The sequence below is a fragment of the Megalops cyprinoides genome, chromosome 11 (genome assembly GCF_013368585.1).
Source record: "Megalops cyprinoides isolate fMegCyp1 chromosome 11, fMegCyp1.pri, whole genome shotgun sequence".
Classification (NCBI taxonomy): Eukaryota; Metazoa; Chordata; class Actinopteri; order Elopiformes; family Megalopidae; genus Megalops; species Megalops cyprinoides.
This window is the reverse complement of record NC_050593.1, coordinates 19,634,264-19,650,669: the sequence shown is the minus strand read 5'-3', so window position 1 is coordinate 19,650,669 and position 16,406 is coordinate 19,634,264. Positions and strand designations below refer to the sequence as shown.

Genomic DNA, 16,406 nt, shown 5'->3' with positions numbered 1-16,406 from the left:
AGCCTAAAAGTCAGAAAGGGATTTTGATGGATACTCAGGATCTCCCTGTGCTGCTTGCACAACTGGGTGATTGATGGGTACCTAAGACCCCCCCCCTCCCACCACCCTGCTCCCCACCCACTCCTTTCTCAGTTCTGTGTCCCTGAGGTCTGGGACAGAACAATTCTGCCAGGCTACTTCTCAGTCCAATAAAGCTTTAGTTGTAAGGTATCTTCCCTGAGCAGAGACCATGTCCAACAGCGTTTTTTCTCCATGCATGGTACATGGAGTCAGGGAGGAGGTGAGTGAGATGGGGGTGCCTGAGCTATTTTATGGCAGTGGCTAGGCATCAGCATGGACAGGATAGCAGGAGCTTCATGTTTGGGAAGACACTGAAGCATGCTCAATTAGTGTATGTCTGAGGCAACCATGTATTCCTGCATCATTAATTTTCAGTGAATCAATGTACAGCTCTCATTTAAAATAATTAAAGCAATAAATAAATGCTTAATATGTTTGGTGACTGGGCTCTTCAATTTTGTTTATAATGTATGAAGTGAAAGGATGCATGGTTTCTGCAGAGATGTCATAAAACAATACTTTGTGCTGTTTTGGTATGTAGTTTTATGTTGGTGGGGTGAACCTAGAGACATATATTTTCTGTACATGGTAGAGCTTAGATTACAGTATGATTTCTGAAATTCATAAGCGAGTACCCAGCATCTTAGATATGTGTCAGCATCTTCCTACAGATAGCGTGTTGATTTATTGCTAGCTTTTTTCACAAGTCTTAAAGTACAGAATATACAAAGTACACAATTACTGTACACCTTCCCATTTCCACCAAGCCATCTGGCCATTTCTTCCAGTTATCATGCATGTCTCGATTATTGTGGTATGTGTCTGTTGTTATATATCTGTTGTTCTCATCAAAGCTGATATAGCTCTGCATCTTTCACTTCTGTCCGCTTTGTGTGTTTGCCTTTATTGCCATCATGTCTTCCTTTTTCTATAGCTCTCTTGCTGCATCCTGTCACAATGCTTGTTGGAAATGACTTCTAAAACAGCTGCTGGCTGATACAAGCCACAGAATGTGATTGCTGGAACAAAAATGCCATGCCAGGACAGCTTGTAGCTTCATAAGAGTAATAATCATAACTCATAGGCACCACAAAACCAGTGGGATTATGTGCCAGTGTTCAATGATAATACCAAACTAGTTGTCATCAGGGCTAAATCTGTACCTATGATCTTTTATGAATAATGAGAATGTACATATGACTCTCAGCTGTGTGTATCTTGTGCACACTCCATATCATTCCAGGCAATGATGGCTATGTTGTCCAGAATCTTCTGAAAGGCCAGTTGGGATACTTTCCAAATTTATACTGGAAACATGTTTCAGGCTTTCTGTCTTCATCCAGTGGATGGTAGACATAATGTTTCTGATATGGAGTTTTGGATTTTCACAGTAGGACAAACTGAAGAGCATTGTGCATAAATGAATATTTGACCATATTTTACAAATGTAAAAACAAATCTGTCTGTGGTGTTGCCAAAGAGATTTGAAGAGAGAATATTACTGACTGCTCCTTTTAATGGTTAGAATAGCACACATCTCAGGATGGGTGCAGTGGGTGGGTGAAATGCAGAATAGGCCCCATGGTTTTGCATGACAGCATCTGGCTTATATCTCTTTGTCCAGGGTTTAGTTTTTGCTTTTTCCGTTTAGCATGCCTGCTCTTTCCCTCATCTTAAGATGTCACCAGTGGCACCAAATTACAGTGTTTCTGTACAGCTAACAACAAGGCATAAGACCTCTGGAATGCATTGTTTTGATTCTGGGTGGAGATAAACTTCAGGCTGTGTGCTTTAAACACATCTTTACTTTTTTACTGATTCCTCTAATCATGTGTGTTACCCTAAGTGATTGTTTTACATGTACATGGACAATAACATGTCAAATAAGAACATGCCAGCAATTTCAGGGCTTGTGTGCCATCTGGGTGTTCCATCCTTTTCAGAAATTCTTCGTAATAACATACATATGCTAGGGATATGACCATTTATTTTTTAATTTACTATCTGGATGTTCAGCAAACTGTTAAAAGTTGAGATGTTACAAATTCATATCCTTATGCTTAATCACCGGATAAACACTAACATAAGTAAAGAAATGTTAGTACTACTTAACAGAGCCTTTATCTCTGGTAGCCCTCCTAGTCGACCTCGTAGCAGATGTACCTGCCCCGTTAAAAATGTTTTGTTACTTATCCATAGACTTACCAATGCTATGCAATTTCACTTTAATCCAATCAAATCAATCAAAGCAGACTGGATAGGGACTTCTGCTGTCCAGTCACCACAGGAGCTTATGATATCCAAACTAAGTCTTTTGGCACATCTTATACACAATTTTGAGACATCCCACAATTTCTGAACTAACCTTTCAGGAACATTCAGTCATTTTGGGCTTATACATATCATTTGCCTTTACCTAAAATAGAAATGTGTTTTGCTTTTGCCCGAAGAAGCAAAGCATTGCATCAGTCACATGCGTCATGTGAACATTTCTGTAGCAACCAGTGAACTCGTGTTACTCTACAATCTCAATACCTTTTCTATGTGTCTGGGGCTATGGGTGTGATTTATGATGAATTAGCCAGTGGGGTACTTTCTATCATTCCAAGTTACAAGAAGTATAGGCGGTGGGTTAGAGCACTATATGCTGTTTACACAAATTAGGCTCACCATCACCAATACAGGTGGCTTCTATTAATGTGCACTCACTCAATAGAGTAGCTGTATGACTTACTATAACCACTTGGAAAATCACAGCGTTTCTGTTGGAACTGTACTGGGTCTTCTCATAAACATTCAACAAAGCTAAAATCTAACATAGCATGTGGACTTATCTGATCCTCAGTAGCTTTGTTCATACAAACATTTGGGTCAACAACCGCAGTAACAAATGCACTTGTTTATTCACACTTAACCAGTGACTGGAGAGCAGGCAATTCTCATATGCTTAGCGTACAGAGCTCACTCTGTCTCACATTTCAGACAAAAGTTGTGCTAATGCAGGCAATGTGTCAGCCAGCTTGTCCATATTGATCCCATCATACTGAGCCATGCTGCGAAAACATTTTTTTCCTTCTCTTAAGGGGTGTAAAGTGGTATCTGGGTTACAGCTAGCAGCAGACCAGGATCTATTCTCACCTATTCTTGGTCACCAAGAGGGTATAGTGTTTGCATCCAGTCGGGCCTTGGAGGCTTCGGCAGCTGTGTCCACCCTTTAAAGTTCAGGAGGTCAGTTGTACCAAGGCTGAAGCAGGCAATCCATTGCAAATATTGGTATGCTTCAGTAAATCTGAAAGATGCCTATTTCCAAATACCTTTATGGGGAGCACACAGATGCATCTCATGCTTTGCCTATGAGAGCCAGGCCTTCGAAGACAAGGCGTCTAAATTTTAGTTCTACTTTTCAGTTTATCGCTTGTACCTTGCACCCTCGCCAAGTACATGGATAAGGCATTGGGCCTATGGCATCAACAAAGAAAAAAATTATAAGCAGGGAGTCCGCTACGGTTCAGTGTTGCAAAGGCAATGAGACAGCAGGCATTTATCAGATTGGATGCACCTACCCCTTCACCAGTGCACTTAACTTCTCACTCTTGTATTGTAGCCTTGAGGAAAGTCTGCAGAGATTTACCTCATGCTGACGTCTATGCAGAGTTGACATAGTCCGTGAGTTATATGTCTCAGTTGGCCAGAAGTTGTTTACTGATAACACTTGAACCCTGAGTGCCTTTTGACTTTGCGAATCTGTTTATGAGTACACACCAAGTGACTTGTGTTGATGTCTCATATACAGCTGGTTCCATCCACACTGACATTGACATTGTTGTCATTTAGAGACGCTTTTATCCAGAGTGACATACAGTTTTATCCATCCATACAGCTTGATCTTTACTGAGGAGATTTTTAGTTAAGTAACTTACCCAAGGATACAACAGCAATGCTTCAGTGTGGAATCAATCCAGTGACCTTTCGGTTACAAGCCCTACACCTTACCACTACGCTGCACTGCTGCCCGCAACTTACCAACCAAACAACAGATCAACTTGGCAGACATCCTCTCACCCCTTGTACCTCCATTAGTAGAGTACATAGTGCTCACAGTATTTTACTTTGCAAATGGCATGCCTCAGCAATGACTTGTGCCATGGCTTTTTAGGTGCAAAGCATGATCTGGTTGTCCTTGTTCTCTAGGGGTATTTTATAGTTGCATGTAGTTCTCCAGAAACTGCCATTGTATATAGTTTCGTCAGTTTTGGAAAGTATTTTAATGAATGTTATTCAGGTTTAAAAAATGTAAAAATAAATAAGTAAATAAATGCGCCAGATTTTTTTTCTCTCCGGTGAGATTGACTCGAGATAACACAAGTGCCATTATACGGATGTGTAGTCTAAATTTCACTGGGCATTAGCCCATTTTCCGAGGTGGTAGCCGTTTTACCCGGGTGAATTTCTCACTGAGGAGGTGGAGAAGCCGTTTGCCAACCGCATTACTTCAATCAGCCACAAGAGGATAGCCAACCGCTTTCTATTCGCACAGCCGCTGCATGAGCCGATTCGGCCTCAGCTTCTACAGTAACATCAGTGGAAACTGTAGAGTTCCCCTAAACACACACACACACACACAAATGGAGAGAGAGAGAGAGAGAGAGAGAGAGAGAGAGAGAGAGAGAGAGAGAGAGAGAGAGCACGCACCCCACACCCCACGTAACGAAGTTGTCCCAGATGCTCAAACAATTCATTCATACATTTTTGATGTTGATACGTGTATTGTCAAATGAATATACGGAAGGAATAAATTGAGTTATTCCCGTCCAACGCCCAGGGAATTTGATGTGAAGCTCTGGCTTTCTTTCCTTGATGACAAATTTATCATCATGCCAAGCCCAACCATTTTGAGATTCAGATCCAAGTTCAATTGAAAAGGCCAATAGGGTCCAACATCTTGATGTTTGAAGTTGTTAGGTGCCAGGTCACACCTGTAAACATTCATCGGTGTATGCAGTGCATCGTCTATGGTACTAGCAGTGGAAATACCACGGTGAGAAGTTGTCTTTATCTGAACGTTATTAATAGGCTGGTACTGAGAGGAGAAAATATAACTTTTTATTGAAATGACAAAGTGTCATGATTTCAACAGCCAAAAACTCCAATACTGTAACGGTAAAGGCCTGACAGGAAATGAGGGTGATGTTGTGTGTATTGCAGCCAGAACTTCACCTAATTATGGGAACAAGTGTTCATGTGCATATCCTGGATACCTATCACAGCAGGTTATCATCCTCTATGAATCAATAACATACTATAGATATGTGCACTTTCTCTCCTAATATTCACCACAGACTGTTACTCACTGCTCATCACAGACAGGTGTATGACATGTATTTGGCCTGCGTACTGATATATTTAACTATATCAGGTGTGTGGAGTGTAATTTCAGTGTAGCAAATAGTTTTCACAATGCAAATGAATCACAATGTCTTTGCATGATATAAATTGTAATGTATTATCACAAACTACGAAGCAAATGATTATAGTGATTATAATTTTTCTCAAGATAATGGATCTGAAATGTTCCAGAATGTTTTATGTTTGAACTCGGTACGCTGTATTGACATTACAGACTCTACAATATGTCAGAATCAGAGAAAATGCCCTAGACTTAACCGTGGGCGGTGGTAAAGGAGAAAGCAATCTCTAATGAAATGTCGACGACACATGATTTAATGTTCAAAATTAAATTCACAGAAGCCGATCTAACTACAAAGGAAGAAGACGGATGATGAAGAAGAGGATAACCAAGGATGTTAAATTGGGATTGCCAGTGTATACCGTTCCTGTGGAAAAATATGACGTAATACGAAAAAGGGGGCTTCTAAGAAATGTATTAAGAGGTTTGTAGGTTCCCTGATCCGGGAGTTGGTACCCTGCCTTTGTGAACGCCAGAATGTCTGTACATGCGGTGGTGCACTAGTAGTCTAGCGCAACTTTAAGGAGCAAGAGGGTCTGGTCTTTAAGACAATTGATATATCGACGTGAAATCGGCGGAAGACAAAAATACTTAAAACAAGTTAAAAGAGGATGAGTAAATCTTTGCTGGATTATAAAGTCTCTGCTTGTTTTCCAATGCTCTGTAGTGACAATCAGTGGTAGTTTGGGCTTGGAAGAAAGGAACGCCGGTTTTATCAAATTTTCCTCCTCAACACAGCAGAAATCTCAGCGCAGTCTGTAACTCATCTCATAAACATGTCGACCAAATTATTGGTTTATTTATTACTCCTGTCATCCCCCCACGTGTGGTAAGTGATGTTGCGATTATTCATTTCTGTGGTTGATTTCTTGATTTGGAATCGCCTCTGAAAGATTTGTTTTCATGGGGATCATTTCGTCGGTGTAATCCATCGAGTGATTCGTGTAAACTTTATCAAGATTACAGCTACTTTTGCATATTTTGTTGAAGTTTAAAATCATTTTTTACATATGGATAAGTTATTAATCTTTTTTAGGACGCTAGTTTGCAGCTACTTGCGCTAATTAGCTAGCTTGTTATTGTCCTGTCATCATGATATACCAGCCAATATTTGTTTGGATAATTTCTTCTCGAAAACAGGTGATGCTGCTGCGTTAGTTTTGCACACGGGAAGCACACTATGTTTAAATGTATCTTAATTATGCATGTCAATCATCAGTCATGGAAATACAAGAATCTGCAAATGACTATGTCTTGTGCTGATGCCAGTAAAGCATTCCCCTCCCTAATCACCACTCTTGCTTACAGAAAGAATGAATTGAATTAAGATACGTTTCTCTGCATGCAATAGCTAGATATTAGACTAAAACACCTTTTTTTTTCAAAAACTATGTAATTTGAATTGTTGGATGTGTCAGCCTGGTAAGACGTGTTTGACAGTGCAATCAAGCAAAAGGCTGCATTGTTCAACAGTTGGTTTGTCGTACAAAACAATGCAGAAAAAGGCTATCGATTTTGGAAATCACTGTAGTGTTGTTAAAAATAATTCAGGTTTGGGAACCTCGGTTCATGCTTTCCCCTCTGTCATTTTAACAAGAGACATATCCAGTAGCTATACATATTCTAGAGAGCATGCATGTAGGCTTAAACTTGGGGATGAGTACTAATTCTCAATGTGTGTGTGTGCGTGTAAACTGTAGCCTATGTATAAACGTGTTTTAAAAACCTTTCGTGATATCATACGTTCCTTTGCAGCTCCCAGACAATCGAATACGAGGAGGAATACGAGGACGTTACTGTAAACCAGATGCTGGCGCCCAAAACTCAGGAGACAGACGCAACACAAATATTGAATAATTTACTGAAGGAATACGACAAGAAACTTCGACCAGATATCGGAAGTAAGTTACTTTGACCGCATTGTTTTACAACAAGAAATGCGCACCGTGCAGTATATGTTGGAATTCTGAAAGTGACGCTCCATTGCGTTTGAATGGGCAGAGTGGATGACTATGATAAAAAAAAAAAACAAAAAAACAATAACGCATCTGTGTGTGTATGTGTGTGTGTGTGTGTGTGCGAGAGAGAGAGAGAGAGAGAGAGAGAGAGAGAGAGAGAGAGAGAGAGAGAGAGGGGGGGGGGGGGGGGGGCGGCGACTATTATTCTGTAAGTGGAACTACAGAAAATCCATTTAGCATTTAGGCATTTAACCGATGTGGCACAGAAACACGGACATGTTATCTATTTTTAATGAAAAAGGCTACTGTGAGTACTGGAATATATTTTTGGAATGGATGCTTTTTGGAATCACAAGAACTACATCGGACCGAGCAGGCGTTCCCCATTCCATGCATGTACTAGCTGCTTGCGAGGTGAAAATATATTAACAGTTACACTGGAATTGTTACTTCTGGTCAACACATGATACCATCCAGGACGTACATGTGTTCTACTTATTCTTACTAACACAAGTTGTGAAATGCCGCTTTGACAGTACTTACTGTTAGCGTGTACACATGCTTAATACCCGCACGCTTCCTACTGAAGTCAAATACACATTGCTGCAATTTTTATGTGTTTTGGGCGATTTTGGTCTTGCACAGACACATTTAAAATATATGTTTGTTGGCGCAGAAGGCAGTAGCATATGGACGACCAAAAAAACATGAATGAAGATAGGGTTGGACGGATCCCGGGCAAGGCAGGGGGCTACATTCGACATGGATCCTTTATATGTGACACAGAATGGTATCAGTGCTTCAAATGCTTTGTCCTCTTTTATATAATTACAAACTTGTTTAAACAAGTGTTCTTTCTTTTTAAATTAAAGTGGAGCACTTTATAGGTAGATGTGTTATATGTATTTAAAAGCAATATATATATGTAAAAAAGCAATATATATAAGGGGCCTAGCCCAAACCCTGAAAAACAGGTGTGGACAAATACTTTTATACAAATATTTTTATTGGCACCCTCACCATAAAAATGTGATCTGGGCTGGATTTGGTTTTTGTTTAATTGCTTTACTCAGGAAGAGTTTTGCTAGCTTGATAAACATCCACAGTCAGTTCTGCTGCCTACATAAATACTCAACTGCTCAACAGGTTGTGAGGGCACAGCCAAGCAGTTTTTTTCTATCCATCCATATGAACAGTTCCTAATTTTCTCCATTTTCCTACTTGGTTATCTTAATTATGAATAATCTGTATGATTTGATTGGTGGTTGTTCTTACATAACATGTGCTACCTGCAGACAACACCATGTGCAGTGGTTGTTAGATTTCACTGTTGTGCGCTGTGTCGTTTAAAGAAGCAGTGATACATTTCTCTCGTGTAAAATGCAAGGCTGTGCTTTTTAAATGTAGATGAGAAAATCTTACACAGAACTTCTTCAGTCTGCAGGGGGAAGGAAGACTTCCCAATTGATTGAACTGACTTCAAGATACAGGGAACTCCTCCTCTTGAAATCCAGAATTTAAACACAGTATTCATTTCTGTCTGTTTACATAGGTCAAGAACAGTGTAATTGTGATCATGTTCAACTTTACATCCACAGAAACAAGATCAGACAGAGTTGCTAATATTTCTGAAGGAATCTACTCATTTTCCAGTTGAACCGACATGAACCAAGACTGGTTGCAGCCAATGAGCCTTTTTGTGCCTTTGTGCCCCTAAAATGGCAGCTAAAATGTTGGATGCATTTATCTGCATTGCATTGATCCAGGAAATGAATTTCTAAAGACTGAAGATGAGCTTTGTCCTCTGAATAGTATATATTTGTGGATGAGCCATGCCTCATATCTCACCATGTCATCATTTAGTTGGAAGTAGTTCTTATCAAGAGCAACTAATAAGGCACATTTGGCAGGATACATTGAATACATTGCACAGTGGTACCATTAGGTACAGAACAACAAGTGCATACTATCAAGTCAAAAAGCAGTGTTAAAATACAAACTTGCTGCAGTGAAAACATAATGCATAACAAATATGCAAAGTGCAATAATGATACTACTGTGAACAGAAAGCTTAACTGACCTATAAAAGCAAGAACCATAAGAGTAAAGTAAATGAAAAATGTGAGGGGCAGTGGATTTGTGGAAGGAAGAAAAAGCACTATGGACCTCTGTAGATAATTGTGGCAACCTGAGTCCAAAAAGGTTTAAACAGCTTTTATTTCTTTCAGACACCCTCTAACAGACTCTTGGACTCTTCTCTAGACATAAAGAACATAAATTAACACTTAAACATCATGACATCTTGGTATCACTTCTGGACAGTTGTGAAAACCTTCTTCTGATTAGGTATCACAGACATTGCACAAGAATACCAAAGGCAGATTTGACTCATAACAGCATATTGAAGCTACTCCATGATTCATGTATCATGTGCATTCAGCATCAAATGAAATGTACTTTTCTTTTCATGTATATTTTTTTGAAAAGTAATCATCACACAGACTGAGGATTGAGGATTGATTACATGTGTTTGACATTAGCTTGATCAGTTTTAATGACATATGCTCATGTAAGTCATTTGTCAAAGAGGTAATTAGGCACAGGTGATGAGGTGATTTAACCTGCTAAACATAAAGCCTGGTTGGAAATTAAGAAATAAAACAGAAAGAAACAAATATGCCCCAGTGATCAAGAAAAGGAAGCCTTTCGTGCTGTTGGAATGTCAGAACTTTGTCTGTCCTCTTTTGCTTGAGGCATAGGGTGTTCACAACCGGCAGACTCTAGCCTGGCAACTTGTTACAGTCAAACACATTCTGTCAATAATCTTGGAGAGCTGGGTTCAAAACACCTCTTCAAGACTCAGACATCATTATGCTCAATCTTTTTAACAGTCATGGCATTGCCAGTTCCATTGCATCAAAAATCCCATGTCACAAAAATTTCTGCATCAGTAGTCCAGTTATGAAGAGGCAGTTATCATCCACAGGCCAGGTGGCCACACAGGAGCCCTTTGTGATCGATGCAGAATAATTAAATGGTATCTGGAACAACCCAGGTGGACACATGAGTAATGGGACTAGGTCATCTTTAGCAGTGAATAGAGATTTTCTGTAGACCATCCTGATGGATATCACACTGTGAAGGGCAGAGGTGTAGCACATTATGCTAATTGTATTGTACAACAGATGAATTGATGTGGAGGTACAAATGTGATTGGAAAGGTAGGACTGTCTGAGATCTCTGCTTTTGGTGATTGATGACAATCTGACTACACACAGAACAAAGTACTGTATCTTCACTTTCAGTTCCTCCTGCAGTCGCAATCTGATATGACATCAAGCAGATAATGCTGCCTATGTGATGATGACTATCTGTGAGATGAGAATATGACAGTCATGCCATGAATCTGGGAGCTAGGATGTGTTAGGCATCTATGGTTCAGAGACTGGTGGACAGGAACATATTTGCCCAGGATCTACTAGAGCAATGGAAGAGCATTTTACAAGACAGCATCTTAGACATAGTATGACTACTGTGTCACATATATGGAGATCACATTGCATCTTTTGGTTGCCATATGAGCTATTAACGTGTCTTTCCCAGTAGACCCCATATTGATCCACCTTGTTGATTACAAATGTAAACAACATAATGAACCTTGATGTTGCAATCTGAAAGGTACATCTGTACAACTTCATTCCCTCACTATCTGATGTGTTTATTTTTAGATATCTCTCGTAGTTGGCTGCTTAATTGTTGCTTCTATGCTGCAGAACACAAATGTATCAATGGAGATAAAAAGCATTAGATAATCTGTTGTGTTAAATACGTACAACAGTACATGATCTGTCTCTCTCTATTGCCTAGGTGATTGATGTTTTTACTTTGTGGTGTATTGTCACATCCATTGAATCAAACAAGAGCTTTTGTTATTAATAACTTTCTGAATTTATTTAAGGCATAACCAATATGTTTGTTTTAATGATCAGGATACCTTTTTAAAATTTGACTTATGAACAGCAACTCTAGAGTGGGATTGTTGGATTGAAATGGGGGTGGAGATTTTTGTGTAGTGAAAAAAGCGATCTCCACAAATCACGTGAAGATGGTACTGATGGTTTTCCAAATGATGTTTTGCAACAGAGAGAGCAACATCAGCAACAGACTAATGACGACTCTGTTGTGAAGCTAATCAGTGTTGTAAATCAAGACAGCTATGAGAGGAATGTGTCATTGTGATTTTTGAGAGCTTGCAATCATTTCCTGCCAATGAAATGTCATATGATTATACTAGGGTGTTAGCAGATGACTCATGAAAGCACACTGTCGTATGTTGCAGTCCAGATGGGACTTCTGTGTAACTCTATTCCCATACCATTTAATGTGTTTGGCACTTTATGGATGATGTCGGGTGAGTTGACAGTTTAATTATTGCTTCTATCCTGCAGCACAGATATGGAACAATGGAAATATTTTAATCCAAGGAGTGGTGCTGGGGGGTGTTACAAAAAAACAAACAGGAAACTTTTTTTTTTTTACATATTAACCGTAAGCAGAGATGGCAATGTGCCTCTATTACACATTATATTATTTCGAACTTGGTGCTTGGATAAAAGTGTCTGCCAAAAAATACATAATGAATAACTGTAAAATGTATCTTCTTTCACAATGACTAAAGCAGTATCTGTTATGTGACGTGATACTGTAGAGAATATAATTGAAAGACATGTGTATTCCAGCATGGTTGAAGTCTTTTTTTTTCTTTCCACATGTGCTTGTCACCTTATTGTGGACTTGTGCCCATGCCTTCTGTTGTGTTCGCTGCCTCAAAAGCATGCAAGCTTTTCTCATAGTTTGACAATACCCTCAATAAATCCCATACTGTGTATTGGCACAGTATTGCTGTTGAATCCCCTGGCATTTTTCTCTGTATTTTGGCTGTCAGGAGAAAAACAATGTTCAGGAATTGACAAGACATTCTATAAAAGAACAAAGATGCTCACAAATGCATGCTGGCATGCTTCTGAAGGAAAGAAATTCAATTTGTACACCTAAGAAATGACATAAGTCTGCAGGGCCTGATGTATGTGCCCTATTGTCAAACAGCCCTGCATCAGTGACGGAAAAGGCTTGCAGTAACTCTAGCCTAACACCAATTGTTCCTGAAACCATTATTTTCCACATTTTTGTTGATGTTACAGTATGTATTTACAAATCAGATGACCTTATCTAGAGCAACTTACTTAGCTTCCATTTCATATATAGTAGCATTCATTTACAGAGTTGAGTATATACTGGGACAATTCTGATGATGCATCTCAGTACCTTAGAGAAACATCAGTAAGCTTTAGCAAATACCATTGGAGCCAAAGAATTCCTGCAACCTTGTGATTACAGCCCACTGATTCCCTGTGTTCTGCACCACACTGCCACAATAACCACTGGCCCACCCCTGCGCTCTCTTTGAACACACAGGCAGAGAGGTGCACCAGTATAGATGTGCAGTATTCTGTTATCTGCAGATTTTTAATGATTCCGATGTTGTAGAATGTTTCTGTGCAAGTAATGGCAAAAGGGATATTGCCATGATATCTGTGTCCCGTGTTCTTCCTAGGAGTACGGTCACTTTTGTTAGGGTAGTAAACAGAATAAATGGAAAAAGATATTATGCAGGATACATCCTCAGTTAAGCTTTGAATTAAATCATTTCTATGATTTCTACTTCCAGCTGCTTGGTTATTTTATTTAATAACATTCCATTCACTCCAGAAAAAAATGTAGATCACTTAGTGCAAAATAATAACCATCTCTCATATTACTAAGACATCTCAATGACTTTATCAGGGTCATAATTTTTCATTTTGTTGGTTATTAAGAGACAGAAGAAAGACTGAAATATAGTCTTAAAACACACTGTAAATAGACAGGCTTGAAATATTGCACTTGGAGAAGCCGATCCTGGAGTGATAGTTCTGGGTTTATCTGGATGTAGCTGTATATCTGACTTTTTTTTCCCAGAAAACATATAGCAAGCACCCTCTCAAAATGTGCAGTCTATTTTCAGTGCTCATTGAGTTCTGCATGTAGTGATATGCATTAAAATGCAGCACATCATTACATCTCTGATATGACTAAACAAGAACAAAATACCACTATACATTTTTTAAAGGGGGGCAAAATGTACTACACATAAAGTTGAAGTACACAGCACAGTGTTCAAACTCACCATAAAATCAGAGGTGAAACACCAAAGGGCCACATTTTTTTGAATGAACATTCAATGAGCGCAGTTTCTCATATGTCTTCTGTTTGCGGCTAGCACTGCCTGCACCTGATGTGGCATGAACATTACAACAGCTTTTATTTCTCAATGGGAAATCATATTCCACTCAGGATGGAGGGTTGCTCTAAGCTGAAGATGCATACGTGCTGTGAATCCCAACACACACACACACACACACACAGACTTCCCGACTTCCTGATATGCGTCCCAGAAGTTTTCTGTTGGGTATATGCTTGATAAATGGAGCTGCCATTCTATCATATGCACATTGTACTAGGAATGTGCCAAGAATATCTGCCTGATGAGAAATATGTGGCTGCATGTTTTTATGTGTAAATGTGAGAGCATTATCTTGCAAAAAGAAACCTGTGGGGCAGAATCAATTCTCTATACTGTTATATGGTTAAGCAGCCATCAAACAGTAAAATCTATGTCCACATTGTATTGAAGCCCATACACTTCTCTGTACTGGCCACTTGTATATTGCAGTACCATTCCCTATGTCTGTAGTACACTCTCTGTCTATCATCATAATTGAACTGTGATTCAACACTGTAAACCATATTGCACCAGTTTTCATTTGGCCAATACCTGGAGTCCTATTGCAATTTGTGAATGTAGCCATGTTGCCAAAGGGTTTGCAGAAGAAATACAAAAGCAGGAAGTTTCAGGAAACACCAAATGGTGTATTTTGTTAACCTGCTAAATGAGTGTTCTTTCCTGGATTAGATCAAACAGCCATGGAACAGAAAAAGCCAAAACAAAGGAATTAAAATTCAAATCACAGATTGCTATAAACACTAATAAACCGTGAGAGTTGAAGTTGGGTGGTCTGGCCTCCTTTGTTTACAGCAGCTTCCGGCAGATGGGAAAGCAAGGGGCGGCACTTCCCCATCTGTGGAGGAATCTGCTGGGGACCAGTTTTCGTTATTCCAGTACGCACAACTTGTTCTGGTCCCTCTCTGAGTGTGAGACTCTGTGAAGGCTAATGAGCAAAAGAAAAAAAAAATGCTGATGAGCTGAGAGCGGGGTCAGTGTTGGTTGTGATGCCTCAAGTGATGCTTAGTGGACAGTGGTTGTCATTGAAAAAATTAGGTTAGTCATTTGGTTACTTTAAGCATCATTACCTCAGGTACAAGAAACCCGAGAATATGACATCATTGTCCAGACCACCCTCAGACACTATGGTATGTGAAATCTGGCTTTGAAGGTGATGGAACAATGCCTTACTCTTTCCCTCAGAACAAGTGTTTCTGATGCATTGTTTGAGGAGGGTGTTTGGGAGTCAAAATGGCAGCTTGCTGTGAACCATATGTTCTTGCTGGCCAGCAAATGGCAATTATGGAACAAAATAAATGCAGCACAGAATAAGTTCTGCCAGCAGTCAGTAACCAGTGAAGTAATTTTTTTTTGTTTGTTTTTGTGTGTGGACTTAAACTGCACATACCACTGATTAACAAGGGGCAACCCAATACATTGGGCCACCCTAATTTCTGCACATATTCCCTACCTGGTGCTTCTGAAGTGACTGTAGAAATAAACTCTGGGTCACACCACAGAGTGCAGGTGTGAAATCTGACACCTTCTCTTTTATTTACCAAGGCATGACTAAATCTATAAGTGGCTGTTCCTCCCTTGGAACATGATGATGTACTTAAGGTGCACCCATGTTACACTCAGCTGGAAGCAATTCATAGTTTCATATTAGTTATGCTAAGTGTGCCTTCTCAGCTGAAATGTTTCATGTGAATTTGATACTCAGGGGCAAACCATGTCACTGAATTCATGTGATAAACATTTCCCAATTGCCATTATATCATGAATTAATTCATGAAATAGGAAGCTTTTTCTAAGTAACGAAATGAGGGGTGTACATATACATATACATAATGTTAATTGCAAATCACATCTACTCATTATGTTGTTGCATGTATAATAAAGTGAGTCATATGTTCAAGCACCTACATTAGTGGTTTCTTGAAAATGTCTATCAATGCCACTTTTGGGCCACTGACTTTGCACAAAATAGTTTCCATATCCTACCCTCTACACCCCTCACAATTTCCAGATTTTAACCACATGAAAAAAGACATTGTTAAAGCAGTGCATCAACAGAATAAATGAGCATGTGTTAAGAACAGACTAAAGTAGAGCCTGAGCTAGACTTCCTCCATATTTCATTCCAGTCCCGCCCCCACCTGCTCCAAATCTTCCCACTGCCACACCCCTGGAAAAATGTTCTGCACTTATCTGCAGGAATAAATCCAAATCTACCAAAGATAAAGTCATATTTGCTACCCATATTGAATGAATACTGTAGGCTGTGGCCAACAACCAATACTTTGCATCACAATGATACTGTTCATTCTTGTTGTCAAGTTGTATACACCTGTAATCCTGCAGCTAAGTGTGTGACTGTAATGCCAGACCTCTTATTTCATATGTAAAGTCTCCAGCAGTGCACAGCTTCATATAAAATGTCTTGAGAATCCATTCAGATTACACAAGGGGAAATAAAGCATTGTCATATTCATAACTAAGGAGCTAGGAATCCTGATGGTGATTTAAGAGAACTAATTAATATGCAAGACTCATTCATCTAGACTGGTTTCACCCTACTATGCTAGAAACAATCAGT

General features: G+C 39.4%; 1 protein-coding gene across 1 annotated transcript in view; it reads left to right on the top strand.

Moving 5' to 3' along the window:
- Positions 1 to 6,141: 6,141 nt before the first annotated feature.
- The window catches only part of LOC118785651 (gamma-aminobutyric acid receptor subunit gamma-3-like), a 95,412-nt gene continuing 85,147 nt past the window's right edge, over positions 6,142 to 16,406 (top strand). The window contains exons 1-2 of the mRNA XM_036540473.1: positions 6,142 to 6,356; positions 7,283 to 7,428. Of these exons, the coding sequence (XP_036396366.1) occupies positions 6,304 to 6,356; positions 7,283 to 7,428 (199 nt within the window). The 5' untranslated portion in view covers positions 6,142 to 6,303. The remainder of the gene's footprint in view (positions 6,357 to 7,282; positions 7,429 to 16,406) is intronic.